A 14,133-nucleotide genomic window follows, 5' to 3' on the forward strand; every position below is an offset into this window, starting at 1 on the left:
CCGCCCCCCCCCCACCATGGAGGGGTGGGACACGGAGGATGTGGGGTGCAAAGAAGCTGCGGTGGCCACCCCGCAGGGACAGGGATGTGGCCACCAACCCCAGGGGACATGGGACGAAGCTGGAGGTGCCCAGAATTTACACTGGAGCATCTCACCTCCTGCCTCGCCCCAAAGGAGAAATGTCCCAGGAAGAGCTACCTGAAGTCCCCTTTCGTCCCCAAATTTGTCACACTCAGCCTCAAGCGTGGAGGTGTCCAGATCCAGCCACCCCCACCTCCCTTTGTGGCAGGAGAGGAGGTGGTGGGGAGGGTCTCCATTGGGCTGGTGGGCTCGTGTCCATCCAGCTCAGCTGCGTTTGGTGACCATCTGCCGGTCCCTCTTCTTCTTCTCCATCAACCTGGTGGGGAGCAGGGTGGTGGCCTTAGGGACCCTCCCGAAAGGGACTCTCTTGAAGGGATGGGGAATGGACACTCACTTGCGGTTGCGGACTTCAGTGAGCTCCATCAGCCTCTCCTGGGCCGCCCGTAGCTCGTCCAGGCGCTGCTGGTAGCGGGAATCGCAGCCATTGGTGCGCTCATAGCTGGAGACCTGGCTGGAGAGCTCGCTGGCACGGTCCCGGAGCTGCTGGATGGACGAGTAGAGGTTCTCCTCATCTTCTTCCTGCTCCAACACAAGGGTGTGAGGTTGGTGGGGTGGACAGGACACCCCAGGGTGCTGTTTTCTCCCCTTGCTCCAGCTGGGGAAACTGGGGCACGTGGTTCCCTGAGCAGTCCAGGCCACCTGCCTTGGCGTTGATGATCTCGATGTGGATGAGGAGGGCGGCGAGCTCTAGGTCCTCGGTGTAGCTGTTCTTCAATGGCACCGACCGGTAGCCTGGACATAAGACCACAACAGGAGCTCAGCCCCACAGCAGGGTCTGAGCCCCTCACCATGGCCAGATCCCCGAGGAGATGATGATGATGATGATGGTGATGGAGGTGATAACCACAGGGGGGTTGGACTAGATGGCCCTTAAAGGTCCCTTCCAACCCAAACCATTTTATGATGGGGACGAGTGGCTGGAGCTGCCAGGCAGAAAAGGACCTGGAGGTGTTGGTGGACAGCAGGATGACCATGAGCCAGCAATGTGCCCTTGCGGCCAAGAAGGCCAACGCCATCCTGGGGTGCATGAGAAGGGGTGGATGTAGGGCAGAGGTTCTCCTTCCTGTCTACTCTGCCCTGCTCACACCACATCTGCATTATTGTGCTCAGTTCGGGCCCCTCAGGTCAAGAAGGACAGGAACTGCTTGAAAGAGTCCAGCAGAGCCACAGAGATGATGGAGGGAGTGGAGCATCTCCCTTATGAGGAGCGGCTGAGGCAGCTGGGGCTCTTGAGCCTGGAGCAAAGGAGACTGAGGGGTGCCCTCATTTATGGGGATCAATTTGGAAAGGGTGAGTGTCAGGAGGAAGGAGCCAGGCTCTGCTCTGGGATGTCCAAGGACAGGACAAGGGGCAGTGGGAGCAAGCTGGAGCATAGGAGGTTCAACCTGAACATGAGGAAAAACTTCTTTAGTGTGAGGGTGCCAGAGCATGGCCCAGGCTGCCCAGAGAGGTTGTGGAGTCTCCTTCTCTGCAGACATTCAAAACCCGCCTGGACGTGTTCCTGTGTGACCTGGTCTGGGTGATCCTGCTCTGGCAGGGGTTGGACTGGATGAGCTTTTGAAGTCCCTTCCAACTCCTCATACTCTGTGATTCTGTGATGATTCTATGATTTGATGATGATGATGGTGTGGATGTGTTATAGGCACAAGAAAGTTCTAGCTGCTTAAAGTAGGCATTTGTTTTAGCAGTAGAGCTAAAAGAACACTTTGACCTCTACAAAGTTAAGAAGAATGGGCCATGGTAGGATATGTGTATACAGGTGCTTAGGACGGGTATAAGGAGGGACCGTACCTGTTTTGAGACCTTTGACGGGGAAGGTAGCTTGTGCCAAGAAGTTGGGGTCACTGAACATGTCCTCCTCGTACACCACAAAGCGGAGGAAGGCAAACTCGGGGTTGTTGATGTCAAAGACGAACTGCTTGAAGAGCCAGACGGGGTTGAAGCCGTTGTCAGCTGGGGGATGAGGAGAGAATTGGGACAGTCAGAGTGGAACCAGACACATGGACATCACCGGTATGGCACCAGTGTGTAAGTGGGAGATGCCTGTCCTCTTCTCCACAAAACCCAGCCCCACCATCCACATGTCCAAGAGGACCCCGAAGGGTACAGTTAGGGTTGTCCTGGTGTCTCTGCCTCTCCCCAGGGTGCAGGGGCTGGATGGGAACATCACCCACGTGGACCCTCACCTACGACGTCCGTCTTGTTCTTGCTGTTGTCGTACTCAGAGCCGCACACCTCCACCTCCACGAAGGGGCACACGATGCTCCTCCCATTCTTGGGTAGGTGCCGGGCACCGAGGATCTGCAGGAGGAAGAGGATGGTGAGGTTTGGCTACAACAGATGCGGAAGGACTTTCCAGGGTAACCTCATGGCTCGGTCATTTTATAGTCATAGAAAGGTTTGGGTTGGAAGGGACCTTTGAAGGTCATCCAGTCCAACCCCACTGCAATGAGCAGGGACATCTTCCAGCAGATCAGGTTGCTCAGAGCCCAGTCCAGCCTGACCTCGAATGTTTCCAGGGATGGGACATCTACCACCTCTCTGGGCAACTTGTCCCAGCATTTCATCACCTTCATCATAAAAAATTTTGGGTGTTTTGGGCTTGCCAAAATCTTCATGGCCGTAATTAGCCACACCACACTTTATTTATGTCCTTGGACCAGTTTTAGCTTGATTTTAGCTGCCAATTTATTTAAAAAAAACTTTGCTGGATTCATGCCATGCTGAAGAGCCAGGTGCCTACAAACCAACCCATCCCAACACATCCCAGCTCTAACACTGAAATTACCCAAGGGGTAGGTAAGGTGCTTCTGGAGTTGTTTTAGCTCCTTTGCCCTCCATCCTGCTCTTACTGAGGTTGGGCTCAGCTTTGTGCAATTTTGGGGTTCCCCCCTGGGAAAAATGATGCCAAAATTGGAGAAAGACCAACAAACCAAAGAGATCAAGGGGTAATGATCTCCATGGAGCAAATATGGGGCTGAAATTTGTAAAAACCACATCCACTTGGCCCAAAAGCAAGGAAGAAGCAAGCCCCCGTCTTGATGGTGACCACCTCAGCATGGACTTGCTGTCCTCGCCCACTTGCCTGCAGCTGGACCGTGATGGGCTCCACAATCTTCAGGCTGTTCTTGTCGAAGGGGTCAAACGTCTCGTCCCTCATGATGTCGGGCTGCAGGACGTAGCCGCTGCGGCCACTGAGCATGAAGAGCGCCTGGTTCAGCTGCATCGGCTTGTCTGGAGCAGGGGGGATAGAGCAGCTCTGAGTCATGGGGCTCAGAGACCTCCCCAAGGTCCTTGGGCAGAAGGTCCTGCCCTAGCACACCCCCTGCTAAGAGTCCTCAATCCCAGCTGGAGAAGGGACGCAGCTGGATTTGCATGAAGCACCCAAGAATTGCAGGGAGATGTCCCCATTAGCATGAGGACAAGGTTGGAGAGATCATTCAATCAGGACAGAGCCACCAGGGATGGGAATTTTGGGGTGACCCATTGGGACGATCCCAGCAGCTACTACAGGAGCAGGATTTACCGGGCGTCTGGAAGTTGAGGGCCACGAGCTGGCTGCCACAGATCCACATGGGCAATGGGTCGTAGTTGGAGGAGTCCAGGCGCTGCCCTTTGGGGTAGATGCGGCTCAGCTGGCGCCGGTTGTACTGCAGGAACTTCTTGCCCTTGCTGCGGTTGGCGTACTTCTCCGCCTTGGTCTCCGGGAAGGAGGACATGTCCCGGTAGCACGCCTTGTCTGTGCCAATCTCTGAAAGCATCAAGATCGCCATTAGCAGAGGACATAGGCTCTCTGATGGCCCAGGGGTTGGCCCACCATGACTGCTTGGTTCACCCCACCCATCTCTTCCCAATCACCCCCTTCTCCAGCTCTTACTGTCCTCATCGAACGGCACCGGGCGGCAATACACAACCAGCTCGGAGAGCTCCAGTGCAATCTTCTTCCTCCGCTCCATGATCTTCCCCTCTTGCATCTGCACAAAGAGAAACAGGAGCTGAAAGTCTTCTCCCAGCCTCCTCCTTTGGAGATGTAGGGGACCATCCACTGGGGGACAGGACCATCCACCCCCATCCTCTGCACCCTCGGTGCCCCTCACCCTGGCGTCGGCGTTCTGCGTGGCCTCTCGGATCTTGGCCACCCACTCGCTGAGTTCCTCCTGCGTGTCCGCGGCCACGTCCAGAGACTGGGCTGCGTGGGACATCTGCTGGGAATGGATGGTGAAGACAAATGGTTTGGAGCTCCTCCCGTCTTTGGAGATAACTACAAGGACATCAGAGGGGGGCTTTACTTGAAGACATTCCCAACGGATGGCTCTGTGGAGCAAACGAAACCTCAGCGGTCCCGCTCCCGGGCCCCCACCAGACCCAACCCCCCAGCACCCAACCAGCCACTGGGGTCCTCCTCTTGCGAGGGTCCCATTTTTCTAATTAAAGGTTTCAGTTTTCCATGCTGAAACCCATTTTCCTTCAAGCCAGAGGTAAGGATCCCCTGAATCACTCAAATTCCTCTGAATCCACCCCAATATCAATCAAATCACTCTGAACCCAGCCCTGCATTGCATAAGCCCATCTGGCAACTGCATGATGAGTTTGGGGAGCCTCAGCTCATAGCACCAAGCTTCAGCACGGGGTGTGTGTTTCCCCACTGGGCTCCCACAGCCATAGTGGGGATGTGGTGGGGATACTCACCAACGTGGCAGGACGGCACATCGATGAAGCCTTTCAAGAAGTTCCCCAGGGGGCTGTTTTCTGACGACTGCAAGAGAAGAAGGAAAAGGGGGTGGTGGGGGGCAGCCATGCAGGGTCAAGCCCAATGCCCATTTTGTTTGGCAGCCTCTTTCCAGCCCTCTAAATTGGCCAAGTTCAAGCAAAAGTAGATTAAAAAACACCCTCTTGGCATGCTCTGCTCCACGGTCAAGCATCCCTAAGCCTCTGGATAAGAATCATAGAATGGTTTTGGTTGGAAAAGACCTTTAAGATCGTCAAGTCCAACCACTGAACCAGCCACTAAGTCCATCACTAGACCATATTCCTGAGCACGACATCTACTAAGGGTCTGGGCTGGAGCACAATCATGAGCATCTCCCAGCCTTTGGATAAAGGTCTGGGCTGTCATGGGGCTGAGAGCATCTCCCAGCCTCCAGATAAGGGTACGGGCTGAAGCACAACCACGAACATCCCCCAGTCTCTGGATAAGGGTCTGGGCTGGAGCATGACCATGAGCATCTCCCAGCCTCCGGATAAGGGTATGGGATGTCTTAGGGCTGGGAGCATCTCCCAGCCTTTGGATAAATGTCTGGGTTGGAGCACAGCCATGAGCATCCCCCAGCCTCTGGATAAGGGTCTGGGCTGGCACAAGGCTGAGAGCATCTTGGGCAGCCTTGGTTCTGGGTGCATGGGGACAGGGAACTCACAGCCTCATCGTGCTCCTGCGCCTGTGTGCTGACGATCTCCTCCACGTAGTTGGCTGGGAACCACAGCTGCTTCTTGCCCCCGTAGTCACCCCGCCACCTGCAAGGGGTGAGAGGATCAAGGCAAGTGGACCGATTTGGGGGGGGACAGGGGTGTTCATGCTGCATGCAGTGTCGGGGAAGCAGTTGGAGAAGGGGTGGGGGGACAGAAAAGGAGGCCGTTAAAACCCACTGTGGGACAACCCGCGGGAAAACCCGGGGTGTCCCCTCCACCCCCCAACCTGCAGCAGTGCCCACCCAGAGGCCACCCAACTGCCCTCACCAGCCGCCGTCCTGCTTGTCAACGTTGTGGATGATGGCCTGCTTGCAGAATGACAGCTCATCCTCTCGCTGTGCTTTGTAGTCGTAGAGAGCCTTCACCGTGCACTGGAACACCAGGGAGAGGGACAAGTGTCACCACCCAGCACCCAGAGATGGTGGCGGGCAGTGTGTCCCACTCAGCCCAGCCCCTCGAGACCCTATGGCATCCAGATGATGCCCCAAAATTGTCTAGGCCAGCAGTGAGACAAGTTAGAGGGGACAGGAAGGCTGGAGGTGCCCATGGTCCTGTAGGACCACCACATTCAGTGCAAAGCAGGTTCCTCTTCTGGGTCCCCCAGTGGTTTCTCCTGGTTCACTGAAGGAGTCAATCCCTTGATATTCCCAAAATTACTGGAAAAAAAAATGTTTGGATTGAGGTTTCTTGTGTCCGGTCTTAGCCTGAGAGCTGCTCTGCTGCAAAGGGAACATTAAAAGGACAGCAGTGCTGGACCATGAGATTGTAGGAACACAGAGAAGAAACCTTGGGGCTTCAGTTTTAGTCTCCTCCAGGATCAGCTCCAAGACGAGCCAAGTCCCAAAAACCTCAGAGGATGGAGATTGGGTTAACTCTGAGACCAGCCCAGTCCCAAAAACCTCTAAGGGTGGAGACCAGGCCAGCTCTGAGATCAGCTGGATCAGCTCCAGGACCAGCCCTATACCAAAAACCTTCTAGGATGGAGACTGGGTCAGCTTCAAGACCAACTCAGTCCCAAAAACCTCCAAGGATGAAGACTGCACCACTTGAAAACTGACTTTAAACCTGCTCTTTTGGGGTTCCCCAATGCAAATGGATCCATGCGGGTTTCCTGACTGCTGGGGCAAGTTTGTGCCAGGTCCTTAGTTCAGACTGAGCTCTCTCCAGACCCTGCCCACCATGCCATTACAATGCTGTCACTGGAGCTCAGTCTGTCTCCAATTAATGGGGAGGTGGGAAAGGTCCCACAAGCTCCAGCATCACTCAAAAGTCAGAAAAATGCAGCAAAACTTCATCACTTCTCAAGTTGGTGGATCTGGGGTATAATGCCCAGGAGCCCCAGCACTAGAATCACCATGTCCCAACACCCTCTACCTCCCAAGGACACCAGATTGGCCCCTTACCCTGGCCATCGGCATCTTGTTGGCCTCTACATAGAAGTGGGGCGTCCGCACTTCATACAGGGCTCCATAGTCCAGCTCCTGCAAGGAGAGACACTTGAGTGAGTCACATGGATGCGGGAAGGGGCTACAAGAGGATGTGATGGGAATCCAGCCACCGTGTGTGATCCAGAGGAGGTTGAGAGGGACCTAATATCCCTTTGCAACTCATTGGAAGTGAATTACGTTGGAGTTATAACTGTGGGCAATGGCTGTGGAATGAGCTTGGCTGGTTCTGGTTGGACATCAACCAAGGAGCCCTTCCCACCATAGCGGAGCTAGGGTCTATGGTTTGGTTGCCCCCATCCCCATCATCCTCACTGCCAGGAGCACTCACGGTGGTACCCATCTTCTCCAGGGTCTCCTCGTTGATGGGGTAGCGCAACTTCATCTTGCGGTACAAAGGGTGTTTCTCGTAGTAGCTGACGAGGTCCACGAGGCTCTCAAACTCAGCCGAGCTGCCCAGCATGAAGAGCCGACCCTCCTGCTGGATGCGGCAGTGCTTGATCTTCCCCTCTGCCCTGGGGCCAAGAGAGACGGGGGGGATATGTGAGAGGTGGGCAGACCCTGGCTCCATGATGGGGATGGGCAGGAGGCCACTGGGGTGACAGCCCTGAGGATGTGGCTTTCCCATCACCACAACCTCCCCATGATGGCATCTTGTGTCCCACTGTGTCACCCTGCTGACCCAGGGCAAAGCCAGCATTGAGCCACAACAGACCTGAGCCATGCAGTTGTCACCTCAGATGGCAATGTGGGCACTGAGGCCAAGCCTGACTGGGGTCAAGGCGCCGGGGTGGCCACACTCACCGGAAGGAGATGGCGTAGGAGTTGGGTTCACTGCGCTTGCGCACCAGGAAGGCTCCATCCCGTGGGACCCGCATCAGCATATGCTCGGCCTGCAGCCGTGTCAAGCTGGCGTGGTACCACCTGGACAGGGAGAGAGTGGAGGTGGTGGGATGGCACCAGCATCCTCAGATCCCAGGAGGCACCCAAGACCTTGCACTGGGGATGGAAGAGGCTGGCGGACTCAGGAGACCAAGGGGATGGGGACAGGGATCATCCTCACTCTTTGCTCTCATGGGCGTTGGGTTGGGGGACGGGGTCAGTGAGGCGCATCTCGAACTCGTTGCAGCGGAGCGGCACCTCGCGGTAGTGGCAGATGAGGCTGTAGAGGCTGTCGAAGACCAGGTTGTCCGTCAGGTAGAACTTGGTGGCCCCGGCCTCCTGCCGCGAGTGGATCCGGCAGTGCTGAACCCGGCTGGACCTCCTGCCAAGGTGATGGGAGGAAGGTAGGGGCGAGTCAATTCAAGCCACGTCCCCACCATCCTAAGCTTGAGGGTCCACGTGCTGTGCAAATAGGTGGTGTTTCCCTCCCAAAATGCGATTCCAGCCACCAAACCAGGGATCGGCTGGAGGGTCAACCCCCCAATTTGGGGAGGGTGGGATCCTGCCCCCCTGCTGGGGCTCCTACCAGAAGGAGAGGGTGTAGTCGCCCACGAAGGTCTCGCTCTCACGCACGAGGAAGGTGCCATCCTTGCCGCCTGTCTCGGTGCAGTACTCGTGCAGCAGCTTCTCGGCGATCTGCCGCCCATCACGGCCACCTCCCAGCTTCCCATGGAACCACTTCTCCGTGAAGTGCAGCTCGTTGTTGTTGAACTCCTGCAAGTTCACCCCCAAAATAGATGTTGCCACCCTCTCGCCCTCCCACGGAGCCCTCCCTGAATTCCCCTGCCCCATGGACGCGTCCTGCCCCTCAACACACCTCCTTCTGCTCCACCTCCTCCTCATCCTCGTTGAACTGGTAGCGGGATGTCTCCTCTGAGTAGTAGATCTTGTTGCTTGTCAGGACAAAATAATGGGGGCTCCAGGTCTGGGAGGGAGGAAAACCATCACCAGGGTGGGGAGGATGGTGGCATGGGAGGGACAGAGCTTTGAGATCTGTTTCTGTCCCAGTCCCATCACCCCATGGCATTGCAATGATCTAGGAGAGCCCAAGCCCCAAACCCCAATGTTCACTCCCATCTGCCAGACCCAGCTCAGCCCCTGGCTGCCATCAGCAAGGAGACCCTTACGTGGTCAATGGGGTCTTCAAGGTAGAGGATGCCATTCTTGATGGAGTTGCTGATGTCGTTCTCTGAGTAACTGGCGGTGGAGACCTCCTCGTACAGGTTCCCTTCGACCAGTTTCTTGTGCTAGGGACAGCCCAGGCAGGGGAGCTCAGTGGTGGGCATGGTGTCCCCATCACACTGAGCTCCCAGCCCTGAGACCATGCTTAGGCTCCTACAGGTCCCCCTCCACCACCCCTTGTTCCCCTTGACAATCTCTTGCAGTAGGACATCTCTCCTACTACGCGTGCATGGAGAGATACTGCTCTTGAGTCCCAAGATTTGGGACAATCACCATCCTTCTCAGCCTAACATGGTCCTTGTCCCTCCTCCAAAGAGGGGCTTTGAAGTGATGCCCATCTCACACCTTGATTAGGATCTTCTTCTTGAGCTGGGTGGGTGAGGGCAGCTCATCAGCATTGATGTCCACTGGCTTGGTGAGCAGCATGTCCCCGAAGACCTTCTTGAAGTGGGAGGCCATGTTCCTCTGCTGCACGATGCTGCAGTGATCTTCGATGGAGAGGATGATGGGGAACCTGGAGGAAGCAGGTGGGAACTGTGGCTTGGGATGAAGGCAAAGGAGAGGGAAATTTGGGCAGGGTTTGCTTGCCCGTGAATTGGGGTGTTGCTGGGGGGCTGGGACTTACTCGGAGGTGACGAATGCATGTTCCTTGATGGTGTGCAGCACATCCAGGAACTTGATCTTGGAGGTGAGTGTGTGGCCATGGTAGATGATGGGGAGATCGTCTGGGCCATCCCAGCAGTCCACTGAGCAGGGAGACACCTCAGTTAAAGCATGTCAGTCACTGACTGCACACTGGGGACCATGTTTTTGGGTCCCCAAAGGACATGGAAGACCCCCCCATGTCTGTCTGATGGATCACAGGGTGTCAGGAGGAACTGAGCATCACCACAAGGTGCTGCAGGGACTCACACTCGATGCAGCGGCAGCCCATGCGCAGGCAGCGGGCGTACGCCTCCAGGGAGGACTCACTGGAGAACTGGTCCCCTGTCAGGTACCTGTGGAGAACAAAAAGGATCATCAGTGGCCAGGGCTGCCCCGGCTGGGGTGATGGAATGCTCAAGGTGGGTTCCTGAGGAGAGTCCACTCTGTTCTTACGTGTTGTGGGAGGAGGAGATCCAGTACTGGGACAGGGGATGGTTCATCTCCTCGGGCACCACGCGCTCATACTTGGCGTCCATCACCATGTTCTCCTTGGAGAAGAGGTACGTGAGGAACTAGGGGGGAAGCAGAGAGGTCAGAGCCTGTCAGGGCTGGGGACACACCTCTGGGTGAGTGACACATGGGGTACCCACCTCATCCAGCTGGAAGGAGGGGTCCGCTGCCTCACTGGAGCCCTCCTTGAGGTAGGTGCACATGTAGTCCCGCACCATGCCCACGTCGCTGGCCCAGGGTTCCTGGGGTGCAAACACAGCCACTGTTATGGGGTGAACCGGGCTGGGACAGCCCATGGGGGCCCTTGAGGTTGGGGATAAGAGGGATGCCACAAGGGTCTCTAAGGGGACCCACCTTCTGGTCATGCAGCAGGAACTTCTGGAAGTCGTAGAGGGAGACTTGGCACAGCTCGGGTCGGTCCACGTTCCTGGAACATGGAGCAGCCATCAGCAAGGACCAGGAGCAGGAGTTGGAGTAGACCCCATTGCGGGAGTTGAAGCCACCTGCAGCTTGGCCCCTTGATGTCCCCCATTCCTGCCTCACTGTTGGCAGCTGGCATGGGATTCATGGAAAGCGCAGGCCATGTGGGTGCAAGGGGCACCTCGAGCTGTTGGGTGCTGCAAGAGCAAACGCTCCCAGTGTCACCCTGTGAGCTGGAAGAGGCGGGCACACGGCCAGAGTGGGCAACATTGCCAGTGGACACAGGGAGGAGACCTCTAAGATCAAGTCCAACCGTCAACCCAACACCACCATGGCCACTAAACCATGTCCTCAAGTGCCACATCCATGGGCTTCTTGAACCCCTCCAGTGATGGGGACTCCATCACTGCCCTGGGCAGCCCCTTTCAGTGTTCGACCACTCTTTCAGTAAAGAGATTTTTCCACATATCCAAACTAACCCTCCCCTGGCACAACTTGAAGCCATTTCCTCTTGTCCTGTCACTGGTTACGTGGCAGCAGAGACCAAACCCCACCTCTCCACCCCCTCCTTTCAGGTAGTTGTAGAAGGTGATAAGGTCTCCCCTCAGTTTCCTTTTCCCCAAACTAAGCAACCCCAGTTCCCTCAGCTGCTCCCCATCATTCGGGTGCTCCAGACCCATTCCCAGCTCCGTTGCCCTTCTCCAGCCCCTCAATGTCCTTCTGGGAGTGAGGGGCCCAAAACTGAACACAGTACTTGAGTACTGTGGTGCAGCCACACCAGTGCCAAGTACAGGGGAAGGATCCCTGCCCCGCTCCTGCTGGTCACACTATACAATATTTGTCATTCCATCTCCCATCCCTGCACCCATTCCTACTGCCATCTCTGCTCCCATCCCCTCTCCCATCCCTGCTCATCCCTTCTCCCATCCCTAGTCCTGTTCCTTCTGCCATCCCTGACCCTCAGACCACCCTTGCCATCCCCACCATCCCGTCCACCTCAAGCCTGGACCCTCGTCTCTCCCTCAGCTCTGCCTCACAGCCCAGCTGCATTGCCGACCCAATGGAGCCAACCCTTGGAGGCTTGGTTGGGATGGGAGCTGCTGGGCTCCCGAGGACTCACCGCAAGGGGAAGGAGAGCTCCAGCTGCTCGATGACCTGCAAGGCAAAGGAGGGGACCGGGCTTAGCTGGTTGGGGACACATTGCACCGGGGTGAGGTATGCTTGGGAGGACAAGCATTGGCTCTTACCGACTTCTGTGCATCAAACATCAGGTTTTTGTAGAACTGGATGAAGTGGGAGAAAGTCATCTCATTCCTGGCTTCCACCTCCTGCCAGAGAAGGTGATGCATGAGAGCAGGGCCACCCGAATAGAGCCAGTGACACTGGGATCAACTCCAGCCTGGCTGTGGGGGCTTGAAGCCCCTCTTGCCTGCATAGTTGGGGTGTCTGGGGGGTCCTTACCACGAGCTTGTCCCGCAGGAACCTCATGTTTGGGACACGGTAGTTCACCTGGGGCAGCATGGCCTTCAGATCCTTCACTGTGATGCTGTGGGAGGTTGAGCCATCGTCAGGGCACCAGCCGGACCCCGTAGAGGATGGACAACCCCCAGATGGGTCTCAGCTTCTGACACTGAGGGTCCCAGCCCAAATCCTCAGCTTGGTCTCTGGCATGGGGTTCCCACCATAGTGGGTTGTGGATCCCCACAATGGCACAGGACCCCTAATTACACAGGGTCTGGCAGGAGTGTGAGCAGAGCGTTGAGGAGAGGGAGCACATCCAAGAACCAATCAGGCACTCTAAGCCATCATCCCATCTGGAGGTAATGCCCATCCCCATAATCTTTTAAGTCAGAATTCATTTGATTTGGGTTTTTTCCTGACTTCGGGAGATGTTTATGGGCTGCATTCACGGTCCAACCCCTCCTGGTACTGGTGGAAATGCAGCAGTGGACGCGGAGGCATCAGAGCCCCCATGGTCCCTACAGTGGCAAGGAGGGAATTTGAGCTCAAACCTCCCACTTTTGGTGCCTTCAAGAACCCCAAATAACCTGGTACTGTCTTGCCCCACAAACCTCACTCCCAGCCTGGCTCAGCCTCCAGATTTGGGGTGCAACTCAGAGGATATGGCCCTGTCCAGCTGAACCCACTGGCACAAAGCCCTGGTGGTTCTCACCTGCCTTCCCGCGACCGATCCATCCCGTCAAACTGTTTTCGCAGCCACCTGGGAAGGAAGGGACGGGCAGATGGTGCTCAGCCCCAGAGGAGACCAAACCCAGAGGGGTTTTGTCCCTCAGATCCCTCCATGGGGACTGGGAAATGGGACCTACTGGTCCTTCCTCACCTCTCAATCTGCAGTGGGGTCTGGGCTTTCTGGGTGTCCACCACCAGCCAGTTGAGGCCTGTTATCCACAGGTTGATGTCCTCCTCGCAGAAAGCTGGAGGAGGAAGAGGAAGGTGATGAGGCCAGGCTGGGGGAAATGGGATGCTGGGGATGGGGTGAGAGCCCAAAGGTGGCCAGGGGGAAGCTGGGAGGGAGCCCACGCACCAGCCACGCTGAGCGTCCGCAGCCTGAAGTCCATCCCGTAGAGGATGATGAAGCACATGGTGAAGTCGAGCTTGCGAGCATCCTCGGGGTAGCGCTCGAAGTCCCGTGAGCTCTTCCCCAGGCGGATCTCCTTGATCTCCCGAATGTCGACTGTGGAGACAGAGGAACACGGGGCTGTCTCCTGATTCCTTGCCACTGCAGACCCAAATGTGGGGCTCAGGGAGGCTGCAAGAGGTGGGGCTGCCAGGAGACCATGTGTCCTTGTCCCCAGGATGGGGCATCCCCATGGCATTGCCCTTTGGTTTGTGATGGTATTGTGGGTGCTGTGGCCATGTGTCCTCCAGGGAGACACGTCCCCACTGCCCTCCAGTGATGTGTCTGCTAGCGTGATGGCACCATGGGTATTTCATGCCCTTCAGAGAACTGTGTCCCCACAATGGGGCATCCCTGTGGGACTGCCCGTTGGGTCATGATGGCACCGTAGGTGCCATGGCCACGTGTCCTCCAGGGAGCCATGTCCCCAGGATGGGGTATCCCTGAAGCACCACCCCCAGGGTGTGATGGCACCTCACTCCTCAATGTCCTCCAGGGACTCGTGTCCCCAGGATGTGACATCTCCACAGCGCTGCTCACTGGTTTCCCAACTTTGTGGGTGCCACGTGTCCTCCAGGCTCAGCCTCCCCCATCTCAACCAGCGCATCCCCAGCCACCTCTCTCCTAGCTTCTCCGCCCCAAGACAGACCCTGCTCTGGGACAGGCTGAGCTCATTTTAAGTGAAAATGTCTGCCCAAAGGTGGCAATTTGGAGCCCTGGCAGCTCGGACCACAGGGCGTTTCT

At 56.6% G+C, this 14,133-nt stretch overlaps 1 protein-coding gene across 1 annotated transcript in view; it reads right to left on the reverse strand.

Annotated features, from left to right (window-relative positions):
• Nucleotides 1–345: 345 nt before the first annotated feature.
• Nucleotides 346–14,133, reverse strand: part of LOC104539252 (1-phosphatidylinositol 4,5-bisphosphate phosphodiesterase gamma-1-like) — a 19,067-nt gene continuing 5,279 nt past the window's right edge. Inside the window, exons 2-32 of the mRNA XM_010182728.1 lie at nt 13,297–13,446; nt 13,093–13,186; nt 12,925–12,972; nt 12,213–12,297; nt 11,999–12,079; nt 11,872–11,906; nt 10,686–10,758; nt 10,472–10,573; nt 10,275–10,393; nt 10,089–10,174; nt 9,802–9,922; nt 9,522–9,690; nt 9,122–9,241; nt 8,812–8,919; nt 8,521–8,708; nt 8,116–8,316; nt 7,857–7,976; nt 7,384–7,567; nt 7,011–7,088; nt 5,875–5,978; nt 5,556–5,652; nt 4,831–4,897; nt 4,239–4,402; nt 4,019–4,115; nt 3,668–3,892; nt 3,227–3,375; nt 2,328–2,442; nt 1,933–2,094; nt 785–873; nt 476–660; nt 346–397 (exon numbers count right to left, since the gene is read on the reverse strand). Coding sequence (XP_010181030.1) covers nt 346–397; nt 476–660; nt 785–873; nt 1,933–2,094; nt 2,328–2,442; nt 3,227–3,375; nt 3,668–3,892; nt 4,019–4,115; nt 4,239–4,402; nt 4,831–4,897; nt 5,556–5,652; nt 5,875–5,978; nt 7,011–7,088; nt 7,384–7,567; nt 7,857–7,976; nt 8,116–8,316; nt 8,521–8,708; nt 8,812–8,919; nt 9,122–9,241; nt 9,522–9,690; nt 9,802–9,922; nt 10,089–10,174; nt 10,275–10,393; nt 10,472–10,573; nt 10,686–10,758; nt 11,872–11,906; nt 11,999–12,079; nt 12,213–12,297; nt 12,925–12,972; nt 13,093–13,186; nt 13,297–13,446 — 3,668 coding nt within the window. The remainder of the gene's footprint in view (nt 398–475; nt 661–784; nt 874–1,932; nt 2,095–2,327; nt 2,443–3,226; nt 3,376–3,667; nt 3,893–4,018; nt 4,116–4,238; nt 4,403–4,830; nt 4,898–5,555; nt 5,653–5,874; nt 5,979–7,010; nt 7,089–7,383; nt 7,568–7,856; nt 7,977–8,115; nt 8,317–8,520; nt 8,709–8,811; nt 8,920–9,121; nt 9,242–9,521; nt 9,691–9,801; nt 9,923–10,088; nt 10,175–10,274; nt 10,394–10,471; nt 10,574–10,685; nt 10,759–11,871; nt 11,907–11,998; nt 12,080–12,212; nt 12,298–12,924; nt 12,973–13,092; nt 13,187–13,296; nt 13,447–14,133) is intronic.

Source organism: Mesitornis unicolor, unplaced genomic scaffold (genome assembly GCF_000695765.1).
Source record: "Mesitornis unicolor isolate BGI_N332 unplaced genomic scaffold, ASM69576v1 scaffold8634, whole genome shotgun sequence".
Taxonomy (NCBI): Eukaryota; Metazoa; Chordata; class Aves; order Mesitornithiformes; family Mesitornithidae; genus Mesitornis; species Mesitornis unicolor.